Consider the following 27150-nt stretch of genomic DNA (forward strand, 5'->3'; position numbering starts at 1 on the left):
TTAAATTATGATCTCTCCAAAAAAATCCTTTATGGGTATTTCGCCATTGCATTGCAAGAAAATTTACAAAATAAAATAGTTATTTTTTGTAAACACTTCTGCGTTAAACCTAAACGGACACTGCTTGTCAGAAGTTGTGTTTACAGTTATACAAATTTGCCTAACAAAGAAAGTAATGCTTAACGTCTCGGAAAGTTTATCTCTTTCCGTCGTCCGAAGCAAAAAAATACAAAGAATAAAGAAAAAAAACTATTTAAAATATTTAAATTCAACTATTCCAGAACACTTTACTTTTTTTAAAACAGATACGTCTACAAGAAAAGTTAAACTTTAAAATTATCAATTACTACCTAATAACAATTACTTAATAAGGTAAAACCAAAAAGCCCCAAAATTTCTGTATGATTATTTTTAAATTTTATGTATGTTATGTTCTTTAAAATCAAAGAAGCGATTGCCATACATTACTAATATCTACAGATGTATGAGCAATACATTTATTTTTATTAGATTGAATTAAAAAAACCTCTTTTGTTTTTCTTTTAGAGGCTATCGCTTCTTTCATTATAATTTGGCGTTATTAAAATTTATTCTGTGCCCTGTGTCCCATGAATGCTGACAAATCCTAGATTTGTGAAAATCTCCTTTTCTTTAATAATCTTTATGTTCTTTAATTCTAACATTTAAGGGTCTAGATGTTTCACCAATGTAAAATTTATCGCATTCACATGGTATTTGGTATATTACATTTTTTATTTGTTGTTCTGTATTCATTGGTTTAGTATGTGATAAAATGGATCTAAGTGTATTTTGTGTTTTGAAAGATGTTCGTATGTTATATTGTTTTCCTATCCTTATTTTTTCCGAAATGCCTCGGATGTATGGAATTGTAAGTTGTATATATTGTGTATTGTTATCATTGTGTCTATGATTTGGGGTTTGTATTTCGTTTAATATTTTGTCAATAAAATGTGGTGTATAGAGAAATTACTACTCACTTTTTCGACGAACTGCTTGAATCCATTTTTGCTATTGACTTTTGATCAAATCGGTGTAAGAAATTATGAAGCTATAAAATGTTGTTTTGGGAGAGTTGAATATCCGGGAATGTTGAGTTATTGAATGTTATTGCACACAACAACGCCCTAATTACGCTCTTCTTTACGCGTTAACATTTTTCTGGGCAATTTTATTAACATTTGAAATTGTCACAACATAACAAGACACCTAGTTCGAATTCTTTTTCACTTATTTTTTACTACCCGAAACAGCGTCACATCACACAAACCTCGTAACTGAGTGTTTTATAGTCTCAATAACTGCGCTAGCAAAAAACTAAAATACTTAAATGTTACGACAAAACCCCGATTTCACAATTATTTTAATGCGATCGACATGACGGCGGCGGCGTGAACTATTTATTGATAATTTCTGATTTCTGCCGTAGAGTGCGTTGCTGTCGGAATTTGTTGAAATCAACTGAAATGCACCAAGCCTATAGGGAAAAATCTGAAAACTATACATTTGTAATTAAATTACAAAAAAATATGTGTGCACTATGTGTGCATATTTGAAGTGAAACTAGTTCTTACTTCCGTCCGTCTGTCTGTCTGTCCGTCTGACTCCGTTCGGGTACCTCTATCCACGTGTCGAGTTTGGTTCCAATCGACCCATAATTAGGAAAAATCCTGATGATTTCGTCTATTTATTGGCATCCGGTCGAAAGACGAGAGCGTCGAAATAATTGACTTGCCTGTGGTTACATTGGATGCGTGTCCGTACGTTTTTTTGGTCGTACGTGCTCGGAAATGCACGCAGCAAAAAACAAACAAATGGTATCTACGCAGGCGGTTACATTGCATCGGAGTTTGCGCGTGCGTGCACGTACGTCAATTTCTGTTGGTCGGATGAAACAAACTGGTTTGTTTGTTTAATATGTGCACGTCCGAGCGTTCGAATTTTTATAACTCTGGACCCAATACATTCCCGAAAAATTTGAATATTTTTGAATACCAGGTTTATATATTTTTATTTAGGATATATTAATGTTGATGGAAACATTCTATAATATTCAAAAAATTTGACCGGTTGCTGTTTTAATTCACCAAATATTTTACATATTTATTTTCTTTTCCTTTTCTTGCATATAAATCATTTACCCAACATTTTCTTCTGTTCATAAGTAGTTATTTTAACATTAAATCCTCAGACAGCATCAAAGTAGTGGCGTTCGTTTTGACAAACTCGACACATAGGACACCATGAACGCGCATCTAATGTAACCACTACAATAAAATAGTCGTGCGACTAAATTACGTCAGAGCTCGCACGTTTAAAAAAACGCACGGACCCGCGTCCAATGTAACCGCGGACTTACTATAACATATCTTTATCGTAAACAATCTATATTGTATAGTTTAAATGTATGTAGCACATATCTTAACAACAAAAGTTAATCTAAACGCAAATCACAAAATGGCTTGAAATATGTTTGTTTTGCAGAAGTTACATATTTTATTTATATTAATATTTTATTGTCTGTACTGTGAAAAGTGTCTACTTTTTAGCAGCAGCATTTTAATTAATTAAAGGCAAGTAAACATACACTTTAACTATAACATATCAAATTATCTGGACATGTAGACAACACAGTGTAAGAATATTAAAAATAAAAAAGATAATGTTTTCACTACCATATATTACGAGTCTTAATCTCAAACAGCCCTGGCACCGGGTCCTTTATTTTCCCAGCCAATCCCGACCCCTCGTGTCTGTGACAACATCCACCCACAAGATGTTTCGAAATCGTCATTGGTCCACTGAAAAGATAACCGTCAGCTGAAATGCTAATTAAGACGACATCCCGTCCTGAAAAACTACGTTTTCTTAATTAGTTTAACAAAAATCAGCGTCATAGCACCAGCTCCTGAATCTTCTCTTTGTCAAAATGCATCGTACATCGCTTGGTATCAAAACGGAACCAAATCCTTCGTTTTTTGATCAAAGTGCGAGCTTAAACAACGTTAATTTATGTTACCACGATAGAAATTATGTTCACAACGAGATATTTTACTTAAATCCAAATTTCTATGGTAGTTTTGAATGTGTTTTCAATGGGGACAGTGCAGAATACTATGCTTTGCAAAAGCAACCTTGTCATAATGAGTTTTGGGGTAATAGTGGAAATAGAAGCGAAGTTAGGTGGGAGGAAACTTGTGAAAATAAGGAAAAAATTGAGGGGAGTTGTGGAGAATATAATGAATTAACTGAAGATGGTTTACAACAATTTCACCTTGATGGTGATGAAGCCTTTGTTGATGTTCATTCGGTGGAGAGTTCTAGCGATAACGGTAAGCTTCGTATTAAAAATTCTATTTTATTTTTACAGGGTGGTCCGAACTGTATTCCGGAAACTTCGGCAGCATATTCTGCAGATAAAAATAAGTGATAAAGTTCGTATAAATATAGGTCTTAAAATTATTAGTTTCGGAGTTACAGGGTGTAGAAGTTTCATTTTTATTTCGATTTTTTCCAAATAATTTCTAAACTATTGTCTACCTTTGGACTAAAATTGGTGTTAGTGTGTTTTTTTCCATGAGAAATTTGATTTTGATGTCAATATGACTCCGATTTGTCGGGAGCGCCACCTACATGTGTTTTAACTGTTTTGAAGAGTAGTAACTTTTCGTCCGTACCTGTATAAAACAACTGAGTGGAAAAATATACATTTTCGTGATTTTCTACGTAAAAAATGTCTCTTGGTAAATATCGCTATGAGCAACTGTTGTCAAGATATTTAGAATGGAAACAGTCAATACATGTCATTATTGACAAAAAATAAACACGTTGAGTAGATAGTTATTTGACTGAAATAACAAATTCGGGAATTTTTTTTTAATTAATCATAAATATTTCTGCAAAGAAATGATGATAAAACAATTTCTGTTGAACTTTTAGTACTAAAACATTTCGAATTCATGATATCAGTCTAATAAATATTTAGTCAACATGTTTAATTGTGTTAATGTCAGTGATGACAGGTATTGATAATTTCGATTCCAAATATCTCGAGAACCAATACTCGTACCGATTTTTCCCAAGAGACCTTTTTACCTTTTTACCGTAAAAAATGTCGTAAATGTATATTTTTTTACTTAGTAGTTTTATACAGATACGGACGAAACATTATTACTGTTCAAACCAGTTAAAATACATGTAGATGACGCCCCCTACAAATAGGAGTCATATTGGCATCAAAATCAAATTTCTCATGTCAAAAAACTCCCAGATACCAATTTTCATCCAAATATTGACGTTACTTCAGAAATTTTTTGAAAAAAATCGAAATAAAAATGAAATTACTACACCCTGTATCTCCTAAGCCATTTTAGGACATACATTTATACGAACTTTCTTACTTATTTTTATCTGCAGAATATGTTGCCGAAGTTTCCGGAATACAGTTTGGACCACCCTGTATACTTTATACAGTGTGAGTCTTAAATAAGTGGAAATATTTTCGGGGCTGGTATATCTCGATAAAAGAAACATATTTTCTCTTTGCCGTTTTTCAAATAAGTCCAAAATAACGGAGATTTATTTATAATAATAGCTCCCGTATATAGCGTTTAACGCCTTGGGAGTAGCAAGGTAGAGCTTGCCATACTGGAGCCGTTCGGTATACAAGGAAGGTAATGTGGCTAGCACTACGCTTCAACTGCCTATTATTACCTCAGGATTGTGAATCCCAAGTACTCATTTAAGGCTGAGTCGACCTAGGTACCCAAACTATTTTTATTTTTAATAAAAATTGTCGGCTGATCAAATGCCGGGTGTGGGATTCGAACCCACTACCTTGAGATTGGTAGACGAGAGCAAGTACCTCTACGCCACCAGGCACCTTTTTTTATTTTGAAAATTAAAAAAGAAATTTTGCTTACATTTTGAGAACCACTGGATCTTTTCTGGGTTTCTGCGTAATTCTTTTTTGTAAATTTAATCTACTACCTATGTTGCCATATTATGAAAAAATTATATTTTTTAACCAAAAAAAAATGTTTTCAAAAAATGTCAAATATTCTAAAAACAATATTCGCGAAAAAACCTTATAGACGTTTTTCTGGTTTTGAAATATACTACCCATAAAATAATTGCACTTATTTAAGACTCACCCTGTATAGTGTGCAAATAAATAAAAGAAAACAAATTGCACCATATATTTTCCTACAAAGTTATTTGATTATATAGGGCGAAACAAAATTACGATCTTTCTTCAAAAATGATTTTCGCTAAAATTGCTGTGCGAATGTCGCAGATCAATTGCTTTTGTAAGTGCACAGGAAAACAATATTTTTAAAATAAATAATACGTATTATAAACCAAGAAAATTAAAATTCTTGAATATAATATATGCTTCTATTCAAAATATTTTTCTCTACTAAGACATCATTCTTCAAACAAGTATTTCAGTTATTATTATAATATTGGCAGAAAAATATATTTTTAAAAGATTTACTTGTTTTAAAAATACCGTATGATCGAAAAAAAATGGCGTCTAGTTGGCTTGGAAATGACGATCAATGACATTTCCCATTTAATTTTACATATAAAATGACAGCGATCTTCATTTCATAGCCATCGCTGAGGCCATTTTTATTCGATCATACGGTATATGCTTTTAATGAATAATTCTGTTATTCTTCGTTTTAACCTTCATTCAAAACCTCGCGTGGATAAATTAGCGGTTTCAGTTACACTTTATACTTTTTAGTTTACGATCATTCACAATGTTTAAAAAACATAATTAAAATTAATAGAATATCGTAGCAACAGCTTGCTTTAAAAGTTGTATCCTTGCTTATAGTCAGTTTCAGTTGTATCTAGGGAATGCAATCCCGCACTAAAAACTCAATCCCGCAAACCCGCGATCCGCAAAATTGAGGGACTGGAAACAATAGTCATACATTTGGTCCTAAATAGTACAAAAGGCATTGTACATTTTGCATAGGCCCACAATATATTGATATAGCGTGTATCTTAAACTAGCTGTACAGAAATTTTGACCGATGTATACAGAGTGTTCAAAAAATATATTAAATAAGCTTACATTTTATTATAATTTATCTATTTATTTTATATACATATAAAAATATTATTCTGATGTTGAAGTTTTTTTAACTTGTGTTAGTTATCTGCTTTTAGATACACTCTATATCAATAATTTTTTGGCATATGCAGAATGTACAAAGCTTTTTGTACCATTTAGGACCATACGTATGACTAAAAATGCATATTTTTTGAAAAAACGTCGTATTTTCCTTAAAACAAAAAAAAATTAAAAAACCGATCAAATTGTTATTTCTAATTTCAATACAGATTAGTCGTACTTGGTAAAAATTTCGATTTTTTTAAAAATTGTAAATTTGCGGTAAAAAAGATTCTTGACCAAATTTTCACACTCTTATAAAACACCCTGTACACGAGAATTCACTAAATATATTTAGTGAAAACTACATAGCATCTTAATCACAATATTGCATCTAAAATCTGGTCCAAACCGCATCTCAAAATCTTTTTTAGTTCAAGAGATATTCAACTTTAAATTTACCCTAAAATTTTGCTTGTCCCGATAATTATGTCCGGCAGTTTATTTGACGAAATTGTCCACAAGTACCTACTAGTTAAACGCTTTTCTTCACTTACGCACATACGCCAGAAAGAAATCTAACAACTCCTGTTTGTTTCACTTATTTTTAATGGCCAAGCCGTAAGGGGAATCCCCCGGGTTTGTGTAGTAATGTGTCGATCCCGCAGATCCCGCACGGTAAATCCCGCAACTTTGATCCCGCGGAATCTCAGAGGTATCCCGCATTTGCGGGATTCCATTCCCTAGTTGTATCCATAGAGAAAGCCTAATATTTAGCTTATAAAACAATCAACTTTTGATTTCCAACCACAATTTCTCTTGACGGAAGATAATCAAAGACGAAAATGACATTTCTCGCAAATTTTGAAGTATATTTACTGAAAAAGTTAAAAGTTTGATAACTTTTGCTACTAATTGAAAATTAAAGTAACAAACTTCTACGCTAATTGAAACGACTAATTTGTAAAAAATTACGAAAAAAATTGTTCTTGTTTTGAATAAACTCAATTAAAATACTGCATTATTGCATGATATATTAATAATTAGTTTTTTTTAATTTTTTGTGAAACATTTTATGTCAATTCTGAGTATCTCTTTCAATTACGTAGAAACCTAACTTTGTACCGTGATTTAATATGGGATTAATGCATCCACCCACTTTATTTATCTTGCAACCTACAGTAAAAATAAAGTAAATGTCACCTGGGCTTCACCTCTATACTAGTCTAAACATAAAGAATTGTTTCAGGTCACGCTATACGATCTATCAACCTATGGGAAAAGCAGTAAATACTTTAGTGTTTGTTTAACGCGTACACTTTCCTTATTTAATGTCAATTATGGGCCTTGCAAGGTAGATTTTGTATAAATTATAGATAGTTCGTTTTTGCATATCTTTAAATCTTAATTAACTAGTTTGATATATATTTGTTGATATTATTTTTAGCAATGGCATGGCGGTTCTTAAAAAAGTGCACGTGGTCACATGAATCCCTAATTTTATGCGTCTTCAAAAGAAATAAACTAAATTTTCTCATTCTTTCATTAAGAGTATATTACGCTGTACTCTTCGTGTCGTTCTCAGGAGTCGGGTAAAGCGGGTGTGTGGCCGAAGGAAATATATATCACATTTCAGAAATCTGCCTAAGGCTTAGCCCGATCCTGTCGTGTTAAGCCACACCCAAAATTCTAAACACACGTGCCTTGATTAAGGCTTGATTAACGTTTGCAGAGCTTCAGCATTTGCCATAAAATAGCGAGCAATTTGTTACAAAACCATATAAATTTTATATCGCTGTAATCACAAAACTTCAATCTATTTCCATATTGTAACGGAATTTTAAATTATGTCTTTATTTTCGAGAAAATTTAGTCCAAACATAAGGAATATTTTGTTGATGTTTGACCTCCAAAATCTTAAAAATAAAGAAGTTTTCTAAAAATGTGCTACAATACGGATATAGTACCTATAATCCTTTATCTTTAATTTTCTTCTTCATTTGTGTAAACATACCTAATCAGTTTTACACAGAACGTTAAATGCCGAACGCTTACGTTGCTACTTTTTTGGATTAGTGAAATGGACTCCTAAGGCTTAAATCAATCTATTACTTTCTAAACAAATGTGTCAAAAGGTCGCAATTCCACGCATCTTTCATTAGGTTTATTCTAAAGCGTCATTGTATCGCTTGGTTCACTGCTCATCGGAATCTTAGATTTAATTCTGGTCAAACCTTTGCCCTCTGCACCCTTTGTTCCCCACGATACTTTTCTTCTTTATGATGGCTCTGCTACAAGACAACCGCCAGCTCAATTTGAGAGTGACCAAGATGTTGACTGGCTCTAAACCATATCAAGGCCACTGATTCTTATCTGATTAAATGTATAATGGGTAAATTTTAATGTAACTAACTACAGGCTCTTGTTTACAGGGTGTCCCATTTTGGTTAAAATCATATGGTATCTCCGTTATTAGTAAAGATAGGAGGATGCAGTGCGCACAAACCCACTTTTTTGTCATGCGGAAGATGCTGATGTAAACAAAATTGTCATACCCCTCTTCACAACCTCCGTATCTCCGTTATTGTGGATGATATCGAGAAGGTGAAAACTAATTCTTGTAGAACTTTTTAGCCTTGTTTATATATTCTTAAAGTTGCCCAACCGACTAGACAAAATGTGCTGCCAACTGGAGGACAAATCGTGAACCTTTCGGGGCGGAGTCAAAAATATCGATTATTTTCGTTATTTTCCTCAGAGTAATGTAATAATATAGCCCCAGGGCTTCTGCGAACTTTACACGGAATCTCGGAGTATATTTTTCTTTTTTTTATAACGGAATTTATTATAACGGAATAAGTTTGCAAATATCTAAAAGCTTGCATTATTAAAGCATTTTCTAGGTGTTCGAGATTGTGGTAGTTGCCACGATATATTTCATATTTCGAAAATCTTCAAAATCAGAAATCGAGAACGGACAAATCCTAATTCATTGATTTGAGAAATAATAATTTAACAAAATTCTAATATTTTCGAAGTTATGAGGAGGAGCCTCATCTTACTGAGAGTATGTTTCACGTAAATTAGCTAAAGGAATATCTAAAAGTTCCGGTACGATAGTTTCCGAGATTTACAAATAGCGGTAGAGAGTTTTAAGTTCCCCTAATATATTAGTGGCCCCCAAAATAAAACAAGAGACAGATAACAGTACACTTTTAATAATTCTTTAGTTTCTTTTATTATCAATCATGGCCTACTAATAAATATGATCTTTAATAAAAACTTTTAAATATTGCAGTAAATAGTGAAAATAAATATAGAGTCATATACAGGGTGTCCCAGGCAGAGCGTGCATTAGAAGTTTCTAGAAAAGTACAATATCTAGATCGGAAATTTCTTGCACATCATTGTTTCACAACGAGATCTATCGATTAAAAATATTTTCAATATGGCGGCACTTCTGGAAATACCGGAGGTTGATAGCAACTTTCTTATTTTAAATGGGTGCCCCCATTTTTTATTACACACTTAGATTCTCTATAAAATTTTATGAATTTTGATATTAAACACTCTATATCTAACATTAACCATTTTTGAGAAAAAAAATATTTAAAATTTTTGGACGAAAAAAATTGCTTGTCAAAAATTTGTGTATAGCCTAAATGTCAAAATTAATGATTACCACAGCCACTGTGTCATAAAGAGAAGACATGTGGCTATCTATTTCAAAAATTAAATTGTTCGAATGTCATATAATAATGACGGCAGCTATCAGGGAATTGAGCGATTAAAAAATTATCAAAAATCATTTTTTTCAAATGGAAACCCACTTTTTTTATTTCACTAGTGAAAAGGTTTTCAATTCGTTACTTTTTGACTATACATGTTCCTATACCTAAAAGAAATTGCTTTTAAGTTATTTAAGATTTAGTTTTAAAGCATATATTTTTCTTGATTTTAACCAGTAGCTTATGACTTTAAACGTCAAGTGCAAGTCAAGCAAAACAAGATCTGGCCATGTCATATTTTGACACGTTGTTCAAAAAGCAGTATTTTATCGATTATCTTTCCAAGCCAACTTTGCACTGTTTTTTTTTCGATCATACGGTATATTATTAATAATATCAACTATTACATATCACCAAAGAGCGAAAATACGAGATATATTTTTATAAATACACTTTTTAAACTCCTAAGGGCAGGCAGTATTTGTAATGGAGAAAATTCAAATAATTCGTTTTTTGATAGATTGAAATAAATTGTCTGACAAATTGACACTTACTGTCAAAGGAATCTAGATAAAATCAAGGAAAATATACGTTTTCAAACTAAATCTTAAATAACTTAAAAACGGTTTATTTTATGTATAGGAACATGTATACTCAAAATGTAACGAATTGGAAAACCTTTTCACTAGTGAAATAAAAAAAATGGGATTCCATTTGAAAAAAATGATTTACGATAATTTTTTAATCGCTCAATTTAATGACAGCTAACGTCATTACTATATCACATTCGAACAATTTAATTTTTGAAATAGATAGCTACATGTTTTCTTTTTATGTCACAGTGACTGTGGTAATCATTAAATTTGACTTTTAGGCTATACAAATTTTTTTGACAGGTAGTTTTTTTCCTCTAAAAATTTTAAATATTTTTTTCTCAAAAACGGTTAGTGTTAGATCTGGAGTGTTTGATATCAAAATTCATAAAATTTTACAGAAAATTTAAATGAATAATAAAAAAATTGGGGTACCCATTTAAGATAAGAAAGATGCTGTCAACTTCCGGTATTTCCGGAAGTGCCGCCATATTGAAAATATTTTAATCGATAGATCTCGTTGTAAAAGAATGATGTGCAAAAAATGTCCGATCTAGATATTGTGGTTCTCCAGAAACTTCTAATGCACGCTCAGCCTGGGACACCCAGTATATATATTTTAGAAGCTTATGGCAAGCCAGATCATATAATTTATAAATATACAGGGTGTTCCGTTTAAGAAAATATAACTTTAGTTCATATCTATATATATATATATATAACAAACTACGTCACTGTATTCTACTTAAAAAGTTCTATAATAAACAGTTTCCACCTTCTCGATACCTTTAACAATAACAGAGATACAGACCCTGTAGTAAACCCTGAGATAAAAAGACCCTGTAGCTCAGAAACGAAGAGTGCTATGAAAATATTGCTATCGGCATCTTCCGTTCGATAAAAAAGTGGAACCGAAATCACATTTTCTGATAACTATTATCACCCTTTGGCTAGCATTGAACTAAATAAAGTTTGTGCTTCTTTAAGATCTTAAAACAGCAAAAAATATGACGTTAATTATAATTCTACCTATAACAATTTATCTATGAATGAAATCGAACTTATATTAAAACGCGTTTTGATTTGTAGGACTTTCTATAAAAAATACATTTTTCTCAAAATGTCATTAATAAAAAAGTTTTTCCTCTTGTAAAGACAATCCGGAGACATACTGTATAGTCGTAATTAAGCACTCGTCATAATTAAGCAACACAAAAAGTTACAAAAGTATTTCAATAATTCCGCTCATATCTAGCTCCAGTCTGTTAAAATAATAATAATACTTAAACCTTTTTCTAAGAAGTGACAGGTTTTAAATTTTATTATGTAGACCACACAAGACGCTATCTACTGTTCATAAAATATTTTTGTTTATTTTGCCACAGTGGAATCGTTCTTCCTAAGTGTAAAATCCCTTTAAATCCTCTTTATACGCCTCATCGCCTCATTTGAACCAATTTGTCACAGTGCTAAAGAATGCTAAGCCCTCGGTGGTGGAGTTTTAGTAATTCAGGATTAAAAATATCGTATTCGGTTACGACTTTTGGCATATTTTAAATTTAAAGTAAAATTAATTTTATCCTTCAGTATTTTTTTCATTATGTTTTCATTTTATCGACTTTTATTTTAAAAATTTTGGAATCTGGAAAAAAAAATGGAATTTTGGAAGTTTAGAAATCAAATTCAAATGTGTCAAATGAAACGTTAAACTAACAGTCAAAAATGGAGTTTCGTGAATACATGGATAGCATTACACTACTTCCTTATTCTTTTTATTCAAAAATTTTCCAAAAAAGTGTATTTCACTCATTATCATTTTATATCCTTAACTATTCTATTAGATTAAAATATTTATAAGCATTTTAATTAGGTATATCTTCAGTTACAAGAATAGTTGAATAGTACCCTTGTTTGGATAGTACTTATTTGATAAAGCACATGAGAAAGAGCTTTTTTATTTTTTGAACTGGCAATGTTTTCTTTAAAACCAAAATTCCAAAGAAAATTAAAAACTCTCCGGAACTTTACACGTCTTTTCCAAAAAAAATAGATGTCCATTAATATACGACCTTTCTGTTATTGTTTACTTCCAGATTTAAATTTATTTCTACCGGAGATAATTAAAAACAACAGGTTTAAAATTTTCATCCCATTATTTTCGAAAACAGAATGAAAAAATATTGTTTTTATTATACAGGGTATAAATAACCAAGTGTGAAAAAATTCATGAATGGATGTGTTCATCGACAAACGTGTTAAAGCTATCTGAATTTCATTGGAACATATAAATAAATAAATAAATAAATGCCTTTATTGTCAAAAAATTTTTCAATTTATAGACAAAGGTAAACTAACAAACAAAGTAAAAAAACAAGGTACACAAACAAACAAACAAAAGAAAAATACAAAACATTATACAAATAATATTGTCAGTCTTATTGTTAAAATAAATATTTATAAATGTTTATAATGTCAAAGAACAAAAAATAAAAATAATATTCAAAAATATTTAGCTAGTTTGTAAAATATCAATGACCTCTAAATAAACTCATTTCGATGTCATTAGTAAATATAGCAATAGCAAACATTAGACCAGAGTTTACAAGATCAAATTTGATTTTCAAAATATAATTCATTTACGGCGTAGAAAGCCTTGTCTAGTAAATAAGAGTTCAATGCGTTGCGAAATGAAAAAAATGATGTTATGGATTTGATTTCAAATGGCAGGTGATTGTGCATTTTTTTCGAGTTGTATAATATTGAACTTTTAACTAACTCTGAGCGTGAGGTAGGTAGATAAAGATCTTGCTCCGCGTCCCTGAGTGGATAAGTGTGAGATGGCCTTTCTTGAAAAGCTGATACATGTTTACGTATTAGGCAAACGGATTCAAATATAAATAAGGAAGGAAGAGTCAATATTTTTAATTTTTTAAAAAAGTCCCGGCAATGAGTTCTGCTGTTTAGTCCCAGTGAATATCGAACAGCTCTCTTTTGGAGCCTGAAAATGCGGTCAAATTGAGTCGCACAACACGTACCCCAGAATGGAAGGGCATACCTGAGATGCGACTCAAAAAGTGCATAATAAACAGTTCTAGCCACTGACAAGTTAAGCTCCTTAGAAACAGACCTTAATGCAAAACAGGCAGAGCTCAATTTTTTCGACAAAGCTTCGATATGTATGTCCCATTTCAGAGAATTGTCCACAACAAGCCCTAAGAATTTTACAGACTTGACGACGTCAATGGTGGTGTTGTTAAGTACAAAAGGCTGCAACGAGTTTGTTTTTTGTTGTTGCAACGACAAAGCTTTAGTTTTAGAAATGTTGAGACTCAGGAGGTTCGAATCGCACCAAGATTTAATGGTGATTAAGTCATTTGATATAATCTTATGAAGTGCCGTGATGTCCTTGTTGCTCCAAGTGAAGCTAGTGTCGTCCGCAAAAAGACATTTTGCCACTGATGTTTATGTTAGCAATGTCGTTAATAAAAAGAAGAAACAAAATAGGGCCTAGTACTGAGCCTTGTGGTACTCCACATTCTATTGGCTTGCTAGAAGACAACGTGGTATCCACCCTCACAAGTTGACTTCTGTTGCTCAGATACGACTTAAACCATTCGAGAGATGATCCCTGAACCCATAGTGCTGCAGTTTATTTTATATATATATATATATATATATATATATATATATATATATATATATATATATATATATATATATATATATATATATATATATATATATATATATATATATATATATATATATATATATATATATATATATATATATATATATATATATATATATACAGCCTTAATATAATATATAATAGGCCCCTATAATATACCCTTAAAATAAAATTGATCCCATCTTTTGGCATAGGATAAACGCTTTTTCCATTCATAATAATGGTATTGTGCTCTCAAGCTTTAAGAAATAGAGACTATAAAAAGCTTAAATTTGGTATACGGGCCGGGTGTAATTAACAATTTCATATTAAACCATATCGGATTTTTAAGTAGATTGACTATTTCGTTAGGTTGCTTGGTTGTAACATCAAAGGTTCCAACCCCCAACTGTAATTACTTGGGTGTGTCAAAAACAAGATGTTCAAATAGCTACTACACTTGCACTCGTTTTTATTTTGTTTTATTCTAATCTTTTGTTCGTTGATTAATTTTGAAATAAAGAATCGTATAGCAAATATAACTCTTCAGTGACCCGCCTTTAGGTCAGTTGTCAGCGTTACTTAGCTGTTAATATAGACGTTAAAATTTTGATCACTTTATGTCAGAAAAGTGGTTCATTTAAGAATCTATTACGCCGTACTGTTCGGGTCGCTCTCAGGGGTCGGGTAAAGCGGGCGTGTGGCCATTGGCGTAACTACAAGGGCGCCCGTGGGTGCCCCTCCCCCCATGTACTACTGGGCACCCCCCAGAGAAATCCTGAATTATGACTCTTGGCTACGTATTAATTTTTATTTCCTTGTGATGCAAGAAAAATGACGTTTTCTAGTTTTGTTTAGTTGATATTATTTTGTTGTGTTCAAAAATGTGTTATTTTTTATTTTTTTAGAAAATTTGTAGGTATTTAAGTAATCTACAGGATTACGGTTTGATAACGAAGTATATGAAATTTATTGATAGAGAATTTCATGGAAAACGTTTTATTCAAAAAATGTGCTTTTTAAAATTATTATTCATTTAAATAATGCGTGTGGCCGAAACAAATATATATTATATTTTAGAAATCTGCCTAAAGCTTAGCTCGATCTTGTCGTGTTAAGCCACACCCAAAATTTAAAACACACGTGCTTTGATTAAGGCTTGATTAAGGTTTGCAGAGCTTCAGCATTTGCCATAAAATAGCGAGCAATTTGTTACAAAACCATACAAATTATATATCGCTGTAATCACAAAACTTCAATCTATTTCCATATTGTAACGGAGTTTTAAATTATGTCTTTATTTTCGAGAAAATTTAGTCCAAACATAAGGAATATTTTGTTGATGTTTGACCTTCAAAATCTTAAAAATAAAGAAGTTTTCTAAAAATGTGCTACAATATGGATATAGTATAAGCCTTTATCTTTAATTTCCTTCTTTATTTGTGTAAAAATATTTAGCCAGTTTTACATAAAACGTTAAATGCCGAACGCTTATTTTGCTACTTTTTCGGACTAGTGAAATGGACTCTTAACAGAAATGGTTTATCTGCCAAAAAAATCAATTCTACAGATAATTGGTTGTGAAGATAATAATAAGTTTTTTAGAAGTTTTATTTACATGCGGTGGCACTCTGATATTGGATCAAAAATATTATAGTACTTGTGATTCAGAAATATCTGGTTAATTTTTTTATATGTATAGTTAATAAATTAGTCATCTTATTACATTATATTTGGCGAATGACACATTTTATGTTAACACGTTGATTACTCAGATGTATATGTAGGTTTTTCCACCAATACAAAAGAAGTAAAATTTGTCATGTACATTATAGCAAATATTAATACTTAAATACCACAAGACAGTAGCGGTTCAAGATATGGAGTTTAGAAAATAGCGCTCTATATATGAATTGAAAGTTAAAGCTAAAGCACTACATATTTTTATTTACAGATTTACAGATTTTTTTTAAATAAATTTAAAATAATTAAAAGCATAGCTAGACTAATGTCAAATGATTTAATAGAAAATATATATTATGTACTTGTCCATTGTCCATTTTATTTTATTCCCACCAGCCTCGGATCTAAGGAGGGGCAAACCGGGGCGCCTGCCCTGGGCGCCAGTATCAGGGGGCGCCAAAATCATAATATAATATGGTTGAAAATGAAAAAAAATGCCCCACAAAGCGCCTAGTATGCACCTTACGTTCTATCAAGTATTCATTTAATTTTAAAACGTCCAGTTAGTCTAAACTGTTCCGTTTACGAAAAATGCCTACCTATATTTCATATCAATTAAACTTTTAGTTACGTAATCGAGAGCGCGATATTTAAATTCATTGTTGCCAACCAAGGACATATTCGACGCCGGCGCCGTGCTGACTAACTGGAATTTAAATTTCGCGCTGGGGATTCAGGTGGTAGCTCTGCTGTAAAAAAATGTCAAGTTGCCGCATTTATTTATTTATTTCCTGACATTGTCATTCGTTTTAATACTTTAGTTTTGTATTACGAGTTTTTAGTTTAAATAAATAGTGTTTTGATACTATAAGCTCGAAAATGTTTACTAGCAGACCTTGCAGTCGAACATTGTTCTTTTTAGAAGCTCTTTTAGTGCGAAGTGTACAAGATAGCTTAATAGCTGTAACAAACTCATCGCAAATTTATTATGGGAAAGCAGCAGTAATGGTCCTTTATGTCTTAAGTGCTGTTAACAAGGTGAGTTCTATTGATGTAAATAATAACTGTTTATATATTTATAATTAATTTATTTTTGTTACCTAAAATATTTTTATTAAAAGAAAATATGTAAAAGTGGACAACGCTGTGATTAAGCTTGACCGGAGTTTAATCACGTGACTAAAAGTTTAATTGATATGAACTGTATATCTAGATATTTGTAAGTTTTTTAAATGAATTTATTTCAAGCGCTGGAGAGAGGGGGCGCTACTACCAATTTTTTGCCCCGGCTGATTCCCACCATAATCGCCGTGTTTTGCGACGTCTGATATAGTATATAAAATAAATTTATAATAAATAAATAAAGTCTGTAATCTCGTAAATAAAGTCTGTCCAACGAGTCAGGGAAGACTTCGACAGACGATATACAAAAACTGACACAAAATACAATTTGCTTGTGAATTGAATTCACGGACACATAATAATAATAATAATAATAATGACTTTATTGTTCTAAGTAAACAAAAATACAATTTTTAACGATATTAATTATTAAAAGTAGAACAAGGGCGAACTTCAGCCCTTACCGAACAACGTCCGGTGAGCTGCTCTTCCACTTAACCTAAATACATCTGTCACTGTCAGGGATCCTTCCGTTGGACAGACTATAGATGAAATGGTACGCTTGTAATTTGTAATACGCTTCGAGGACAGAGCTTAGCTACACATGCTGCACGGCGTATTTTGAAGCGTCTATGAAGCTACGCCTCCGTGGACAGTGAGCATAACTTAAAACTTAAGTGCTCTAGTCTAAAGACTAGATGGAATATTAAAAAAAAACAATAATATAATTTCTAATACGGGCTGTAACGCACTAACGCAGCGTCCACTACTGAACACATTTTTATACACGGTTTTTTTTTTCGTTCGAGTGAAAGTATTACCACAAAATCAAATGTCAAGTGTAAATGTCGAAACGATGAATAGTTACGTGAGACGTACTATATCTAGAGTTATGTTATCTAAAGAAAGTACCTATACAGGGTGAGTCTTAAATCAGTGCAAATATTTTCAGGCCTAGTAGATTTCGATGAACGACACATATTTTCTCTTTACCGTTTTTCAAATAAGTCCAAAATAACCGAGATATTTTACTTTGAAAATTTCCAAAAAATTGATTTTCCGCTTACATTTTGAGAACTGCTGGATCTTTTCTGGGTTTTCTTTCTTGTAAATTTAATCTACTACATACCTATGTTGTCATATTATGAAGATAATATGTTTTTTAACTAAAAATTTAAAAAATTCCAAATATTCAATTTTTTTTCGCGAAAACAACCTCACATACGGGTTTCTCGGGTCGAAATAAACTACCCCTAAAAATATTTGCACTTATTTAAGACTCACCCTGTATAATTTGCCTCCGGCTTTATACGCCACAAAAGCCCGGCCACTGTTTATTTACATATTTATTAAGTAAGGCTCCATTAAATAAGAAAGGCTATTTCGTGCATGCTTAAATTAAATAAATATATTTATTTTTATTTACGATATGTCCGATTGGTGTTTAAAAAAATAGACAAGTCGTGGAATTAAAAGCTTTGGAAAAAATTGACTGTAGACTAACTGGAAGTTAACCAGACGGCATTATTTACAAAACTATTTGACGGAGCTAAACTAATTTTTCACTCGCACATAAAGAACGGCTGCATCTCTGCGCGGCTAAATTTCTTTGATCTAAATGGCTTATTTAAAAATTCCAATTTCTTGGCATTTAATCCAGTTTCATCTATTAAGATTTCTTTGTTGCACAAGAAACAGCTGTTTAGCTTTTTCTTAATGAGGTTTATTACTCATAATTTGCTGTTATTATAGTAAACTCGATCTTTTGGGTATAATTGATATCTGATGAACTACTATGTATATGTATTTTATGTATAGTAGTTCACAGTCGAGGAACTTGTCCATAGTTCAGATACCTATTTTATCTACTTCTTTAACTCCTCTTTATCGTTGTAGTCCCGTAAGTCCCGGATCTATAATAGAGGATATATCTCCTTTTCTCTATTGTCTCCTTGGATTTGAGGCCAATTCCTATGAGAGATTAATTAGAGATAAAATTCCTGTGAGAACCTGACCATAGCTCTCCTCAAATAAAAGCATTGAAACTGCACACTATAAGCAACACTTTAACAAGTTTTTTTACTTTTCCAGAAATCAAACGCAGGCTTGCCAGGAAACAGAGAAAAGAAAGAACCGCTTTCACCAAATCCCAAATTACAGAACTGGAAAGAGAATTCCTCAATTCGAACTATCTAACTAGATTGAGAAGATACGAAATAGCTGTGGCCTTGGATTTAACTGAAAGACAGGTAAATGATACCCGCAAATGATGATTTAAGAACGTTATGACGTTATGACGCCATGTAAATAACATTGCGTATGTATCTACTACAGCCTAGATTCATTAGACAGCCAGTGGATTTACCATAATTTTCATGGAACTCTGCGTATCCACTAAAGCCAACCACACACGTTCCAGTATTCTACCGCAAGTCTAGACTTGCACAAATTCTTTTTTTTTCTCTCCTAGGCGGCTACAGACACAGACGTTCATGCATACTTGACAAGTAAGTGTGCTTGTGCAAGCGTACTTGTATAAGAATTTTGAACGTGTGTAGGAACAAACTTGTACAAGTATTTCAACTTGTGCAAGTGGCATAGACTTGTACGAATTTTCTTCATGTCCCAGTGACTTGCACAAGTATGCATGAACGTGTGTATCAAACTTGCGCAAGCCTAAAGTTGATTTTAGTAGGTTTATTGCTCGTTTCTTATTTGTTTGTTACCAGAAGATAGATAAAAATGGCTAGTGAACATGAAAAAAGTATGCGCAAGGTATTGGTGTAGTTCATTGGTATTTATAGAGAATCTCTTAGTTTATGGGAAGTAAAATCAAGGCTGCATATAAAAGTTTAATTACAAAATTGCAAGCAACTGATAAAACTGCAAACCGCGATTCGATTGTAAAAAAATAAACAGTTTAAGAACAAATATTTAGCAGGGTAAAACTTCAATTCGTTTAAAATATTAGTACGCGAATAAATATTCCTTTTTAGAAGGCAGTTTTTGCACCAAAATCGACGGGTTTTCTTTTTTTCTTTTTGTTTAAGCAGAATAACGAACATCGCAAGAGCTAGCGCGTCTTCTTCGTCCATTTTTATCTACTTAAAACCAGAGTAAAACAATTCAAGTGCGCTTGTATTGTGTGGAGTCAATGCAAACTTATACAAGTACGCTTGCACAAGTACACTTGTCAAGTATGCATGAACGTCTGTAGCCGCCTAGGTGGTAAAAACTTCGTTTAGCGACTTAGCGCAATCTAGACTTGGACAAGTCTCGGAATTGAAAATTCAAACTCTCCTGCGGCTTGCACAAGTCTATAAAATCTTCACACACGTTCTAAACTAGACTTGCACAAGTGTACTGGAACTTGTGTGGCTGGCAATTATTCGTTTCTTATGTAATGTAACAAGTCGAATTCTGGTGCGAGACTAACCTATTTTATCACCATCAACATCATTTTCAGCTTATTCAACCATTTCCAATTTTGGTGTAGCCTCCCTCACATATTTAGATATTCTCTTTGTAGTTGGGCCTTGTTGTCTATGGTTGGCTATGCGGGCCCAAGTTATCCCTACTAATTTCCGAATATCATGGTCCCATCTCAGAATCTCAGGTTTTGATCAGTTGTCCGTCTTCCTTGCCAGGTGTCCTTCCCATTGCCACTTGAGGGATTTGATTCTGTGGATGACATCTATTACCTGGGTTTTTTGTCGAGTCCACTCTATTCTTTTACGGTCTTTTTTGGTTATTCCCATCATATTTCATTCCATTGAGTATTGTGCGACTTAAAGTGTCCAGGTTTCGCATGCATAGGTCATGACTGGTAGTGATGCACATTGGTCGAAAGTTTTCTTTCAAAGTCTGTTGGTATAAAAGCCGGCGGCTGTGGCCTAGAGAGGGCAGTGATAAAATCACAGAGAATTCTCAAAAATTAGAAGACAGACAATGGCTCCGAAAAAATTGATGAAAGACTTGAAAGTGTCGTAATTAAAATGCGTACTGGAAGAGAGGGAATGCGAAACAGATGGAAAGAAAAGTATTTTACAAGCCAGACTGAGAGACGTTTTGGTTGAGGAAGGTGAGGATCCTGACACATTTTGCTTTGAGCTGGAAGGTGACCTTGACTCGTTCTTACAAAAATTAGACGACAACTTGAACAATTTAAATAGTAAAATAATTGACTTGGAAGTTAATTTAGAAGAGAAAATTAGTGATAAAATTATGGAAAATTCCCTGGATTTGCAAGAAACTTTAAATGATAAAATGAATATTTTAGAAGATAAGATTGCAGAAAATTTTAAAGACATACAAGCCAGCTTTAATAATAAAATACTTAATTTAGAAGAAAGTTTATACAACAAGGAATTAGAAGAAAAGATTATAGAGAATTCAACGGAGCTACAAGACAAAATAACACAAATTGAGGACGATGTAAACAGAAAGATAGAAATTTTAAAAGAAGAAATAGCGAAGTCGAATTCACCAAAATGTCAAGAAACATCGGAGGGACCGAAACTAGTCGAAAATAGGTATGCCTCAAAATCAGTTATGAAACCTCCGCAGTTTGACGGAAAAACCGCTTGGGCCAATTATTTTTGCCAATTTGAAGCCGCTGCGAGAGCGAAGGGCTGGACAATTGCTGAAAAAGCTACTGCTTTGACTATCGCACTGCGAGGAGATGCGACTGATATCCTGCAGACACTGTCACCATCGGAACAGGGAGATTATCAGCAATTTGTGCGACATTTAGAAATGAGGTACGGCTAAGCTCATTTGGAACATGTCTATCATTCCCAGCTAAAAAATCGCATTCAAAAGGCAAATGAGTCTCTGCAGGAGTTTGAAGCCGATGTAGCCCGTCTCGTTCGCCTTGCGTACCCTGCTACGCCCGAGAATGTTATGGAGCGGTTGGCAGTACAGGCATTCTCCGACGGCTTACGTGACAACGAGACAAGACAAGCGCTTCTCCTAGCCCACCCAACGCACTTGGTGGATGCTTTAGCACGTGCCCTAGAATTCGAGGCCGCGAAACAAAGTTCTCGATCTTTAGGAAGAGTACGGGCCATCGACGAATGTTCCGACGAATCCGTGGAAGGGATTGTTCGGAAAGTAATGGATCAGTACATGGGCAAGAAGGGACCGATTCGTTGCTGGAACTGCGGACAGGTAGGACACGTGCGAAGCCGTTGTAAGGAGAAGAACGAAGAACCGACTTCGTCGAGGTCGGAAAACTACTAAGGGTCGAAATGAAGGGGCACACGTCGACCTGTACCCAACATGCCCCAATGAAAACTGCTCAAGTCGCCTCGCTACAACACAAATTCAACAGCATTTTTGTGGATGGTTTTGTTGATGGAGAGTTCCGGACTATGCTGTTGGATACAGGTGCGACGAAAACTATCATCAGACCGGACATTCTTAAAACATCGAAGAAGGTTAAAACAACACAATGGCTTTAAATGATAAACACAATGGCGTACTACGTACTGCTACGGGGGGCTCCGCTGCTGTCCATGGAGAAGTAAACATTAATTTTGTTATTGGGAGCACCAGTTTTGAACATCCAGTGTTAGTAGCAGATATCGAAGATGAACTTATTCTCGGAATGGACATTATGACCACTAGAGGTTTTGAACTAAACTTCAAACAGGGAATTTTGAAAATAAATGAAGAAGAAGTGGTTCTGCATCGAAAATGTGAGGAGACGCTTCGCGTGGTGGTAGCAGAAGATGTTTCGATCCCTGAGCGCTGTGAGATATTTTTGGATGGTTGCCTAGAAGGTAAAATGAATAATGGGAGTATTATTCTGTTGGAGCCAAGGAACCATGACAGCGAAATAGGACGAGGGATCGCTGTTGGAAAAGCCCTGCTACGAGCGAAGAAAACTGTACCGGTGAGAGTAATGAACACGAATTATTATTCTGTATCCTTGAAGAAGGGAACCCTCTTAGGGTACTGTTGTTCGGTCTCCTCAGTCGTTCGAAGCGTGGAAGCCTCCAAAGTTTCGACTTCAAAAATTCCGGACAAAATGGTGAAGGAGTTAGTAAACGTTAAAGGATTATCTCCCGAAAATAGAAGAAAATTGAGAAACCTGATAATCAAGTATCAAGATGTGTTTGATAAAGGAGAAGCAGGACAGAGAGGTCGTACCAATTTAGTACAACACAAAATTGATACCGGAGATGCACGACCAATCAAACAAAATCCGAGAAGACTTCCGCTCGCCAAACGTGAAGAAGCTGATAAAATCCTTCGAGAAATGAAAGAAGAGGGTGTCATCGAACCATCTAACAGCCCGTGGACATCGCCGGTAGTACTAGTAAAGAAGAAAGACGGTACCACCAGGTTCTGTGTTGATTATCGGCAGCTCAATAATGTTACCAAGAAGGATAGTTATCCCCTGCCGAGGATAGACGATACTCTAGACACGCTGGCGGGGTCAACGATATTCTCTACGTTAGATCTGAAGAGTGGATATTGGCAAGTCGACATGGCGCCGAAAGACAGAGAGAAGACAGCGTTCTCGGTGGGCTCCGGACTGTGGCAATTTACCGTCATACCTTTTGGATTGTGCAACGCGCCAGCTACCTTTGAGAGACTAATGGAGTCTGTGTTAAAGGGACTATCCTGGACAACCTGTTTAGTGTACCTGGATGACATCATAGTGGTTGGGAAATCCTTTGACGATCATCTGAAGAATTTGGAAGAAGTTTTCAAGCGACTAGGGAGCTCTGGTTTGAAACTTAGCCCCAAGAAATGTCATCTGTGTCAAGAAAAACAACAACCTGCTAAACAACAACATTACACGATTAGCCATTCCGAAGCTGGCGTGTGGACTCGATGGTTTGAGTTGGCGTACAATCCGGAACATGATTGAAGTCTTGTTCAGATTTACGGGAATCGAGATCCTCGTTTGCTGCTACAACCCAAAGCTGAGATCGGGAGAGAAAACTGTAGACTGCTATTTCTACCAGACTTCTCAATGTACCAGGGCCAGCTTTGCAAATACCTTCATTCACCGTGTACATCTCGGGACGAGCATGTACCTAAGAAGGGGGCAGTGTTGCGGACCCGTGTGGACTCGACCTAACCTAACTATATGTCCCGCCCTCAGATGACCTTAACATCGCATTAAAGAATAGACACCGTAATGATTCATTCGTTCGAGAAGAATCGAGTCCCACTGGAATGGACTAGTACATACGAGAACATTCAAAACCTTCTCTATGCACCTAACGATCTATGGACTATTCTAGATTTCTTTTGCTGTTGGTATAAAAGTCGGCGGCTGTGGCCTAGAGAGGGCAGTTATAAATATACCAGTGCAGTTGACGCGCTAAAATTCAAAATAAATTCTTAGTTATAAATCGTTTGTAAATAGTTCTATAAGTCTTTTATCGTTATTGTTTTTGTTAATTAGTGTTAAATAAATAGTGTTTAAATAAATTGTGACTTTCTTTCCACACGGAACCGACGAAAAACATAACACTATTTTGAAATATTTACTCTAATTCCTTCCAAACAATAATAAAAATTATGAATATTTTAATAGCGTTAGAGAAGAAAATATTGTAATAGATCTATTACTATAGTAATAAAGGTGTCAACTGAAACTGAACACTGAACAGTGCTAGTAAATCTTCGCCACCGGCCTAACACGTTTCAAGTTCTGGCTAATTTAGCTTCTGGCTTCTAGCCTAGTGTATATTTATTTTTTACGATTACCGATATTACCGGTATCGTCTTCCTATACCATATTTTACAGCGCTTTCAGAACATTTTACCTGGGTAAATCGACAAACTTGTAATACAATACCCTAAGTGGCAAAGTGACCTTTTAGTAACTACAGTAAATTCTAATATAGTTTGATTTTAGGACATTTCTTGTATTTTTAATAATTTTTTGAAAAAAGGCTGAAAGAAATAGTTTTTTTACCTATTTATTATCTTGGAAACTATCAAAACATACTTAATAATACTTTAGGATTATGTAAAGTGATCAAAAAGGAAGCGTAAAATGCAATAATATACAGGGTGTTCAATTTAAAACAAATCATTCTTATCCACTCACCCTTTTTTGAGCCACCCTGTAGAGATTAAAATATTTTCCTGAAATATATCTTAATACATACCTAGTTTAGGTCTGCACTTAAACAAAATTCATAACTTTAAGATGCCCGACGCACTACTGCCGGGCCCTGTATAAGTAGAGGAAGGGTGGTAACAATCTAAGGTGGTAACACAGTGGTAATATGGAACCCCATTTTGTTTTCCCCTATTAACGACAAAAAATATAAATGAGGAAGTTCGTTGTTTAGTGATTGTTAATTACTGAATAAAAAAATAACATCGAGAAAGCTACTTTGGAGAAATGTACCAATTTTAATCGAAGTGCAATTTTCGCGCGGAAAAAGTATGCTGATAATAGGGACCCCAGAAATTCTATTGACATAAATCCTGTCAAAATTAACACTAATTTCTTATAATTAAAATTTAATTAAAAAAGAATAGAACGTTCCCAGTTCCCAGACAAACAAATCTCTATTTCCAAAAAAAATATTTTTCTCGAATTGCGCCATTTAAAAATCATTTTTACTCTATGTACTCGTAAAAATAAAACTGGTGACGTCTAGGGCTTGACTTCGTCAAAATTATCATCGATTGTCATTCCCCAGCCATCTTTTGACGCCGTTTTTTTTTCTCGATGGTATGGATATTTATTTATATCGTTATTGTTTGGAAATTCTGCTTCGTAAATACCATACAGACTGATAGAGCGGTTCTATATTAATATGAATTATTTTTACAGACGTAAAAATTTTCACCAGTAATTTTTTTTTACAGGTAAAAGTATGGTTCCAAAACAGAAGGATGAAATGGAAACGTACTAGGTGCGGCCAAATATCAAAGAAATTGTTTAAAGCTAAAAATAAGTGTTAATTAAGCGCTTGTATGTATATAAATAATGTAACATCTTTTAAATTTAAGTTTGTAATGATAATTTTATATAAAATGTATGTGTGTAGGTTTAATTAAAATTATATATTTATTGGCATCATCTATCTGCAGTGGTCAAATTGTTGATTTCCAATAAATAATTATTATAATTTTGTTGATGTCTTTAATTCTATCTCCCAAAACCTTAGATATCCATGCCGTCATTATTATGATAATAACAATAACTAATGTATCTGAATATAAATCTTTACAAGATGACGGTTGTTATGTACAGGGTGACGCACTGTTCAGAAAAAGCTCCATATATCAGTTTTGTTATTAATGAATATTTTTTTCAATATGCGAGCAATAGAGCGCGCACATTAACTTTTTTTTAACAATAATTAATGGAATGCTGCTCCAGCATTTTTTCGCTTTTGAGATTCCTGTCAAATTCCCGTCATCTCTAATCTATACCTAGTAGATTTAAAACATAGGAATTCTATATTAAATTTTAAAATAAATATTAATATAATAAAAGAATAACGCTGATGAAGTACAGGGTACAGTGAATATCTAGTTAAAAAAGAGAGATAATAGATAAATAATCAAAGAGCTAAGATAAGATAGAATTTTCGACACATTTATAATTTCCACCATACAGGGTGTCCCAATATTCCGTGGTCATAGAACTACTACGTATATTTGGAATCAAAATAAGTTCATTAAACACAATTTAGCTCTATACAAAAGTGCTTTGTTCAGATATTTTAAGATTTGAATTAGGTTTTGCTAAGTGCTTTAATATTTGACTTTCACAAAAATCAAGAAGAAGTACGGGAAAGGTTAAAACCACCCCCACCCCTACATACATTCTAATTTAAATTTTTTCCAACTCAACCGATGACCGTTTTTTTTTCGTAGAATGGTCCTTCTAGTATGTACTACATTTTTTGACTCTTGTAAAAAAACGCCACCGCGCATACTTTTTGAGAAAAAAAAATTTCCGAAGTTGATAACTCCCAAAAAATGTTTTTTGTCACATCAAGCTATATGCGGGGGCGAATAAAATCTATTATGCTCTAATAATAGTTGGCGAAAACATGAAATTTTATGTTAATACTGTTAATACCATAAATTATATTTGACTGATGATCCAAACCGCATCACAAAATCTTTTTTTAGTTCCAGAGATACCTATTTAACTTAAAAAATTTACAATAAAATTTTGCTTGTCCCGATAATTACATATGTCCGGCAGTTTATTTG

The 27150-nt window shown here is 33.4% G+C and overlaps 1 protein-coding gene across 1 annotated transcript; it reads left to right on the forward strand.

Moving 5' to 3' along the window:
* The first annotated feature begins 2931 nt into the window (after positions 1-2931).
* LOC115884597 (homeobox protein Hox-C8-like) lies at positions 2932-26023 on the forward strand. The gene is made up of 3 exons (XM_030903226.1): positions 2932-3350; positions 19033-19190; positions 25789-26023. The coding sequence occupies exons 1-3, from the start codon at positions 2948-2950 to the stop codon at positions 25882-25884; spliced, it is 657 nt and encodes a 218-aa protein (XP_030759086.1). The 5' UTR covers positions 2932-2947; the 3' UTR covers positions 25885-26023.
* Positions 26024-27150: the final 1127 nt, after the last annotated feature.

Source organism: Sitophilus oryzae, unplaced genomic scaffold, assembly GCF_002938485.1.
Source record: "Sitophilus oryzae breed Bouriz unplaced genomic scaffold, Soryzae_2.0 scaffold_302_pilon_pilon, whole genome shotgun sequence".
Taxonomy (NCBI): Eukaryota; Metazoa; Arthropoda; class Insecta; order Coleoptera; family Curculionidae; genus Sitophilus; species Sitophilus oryzae.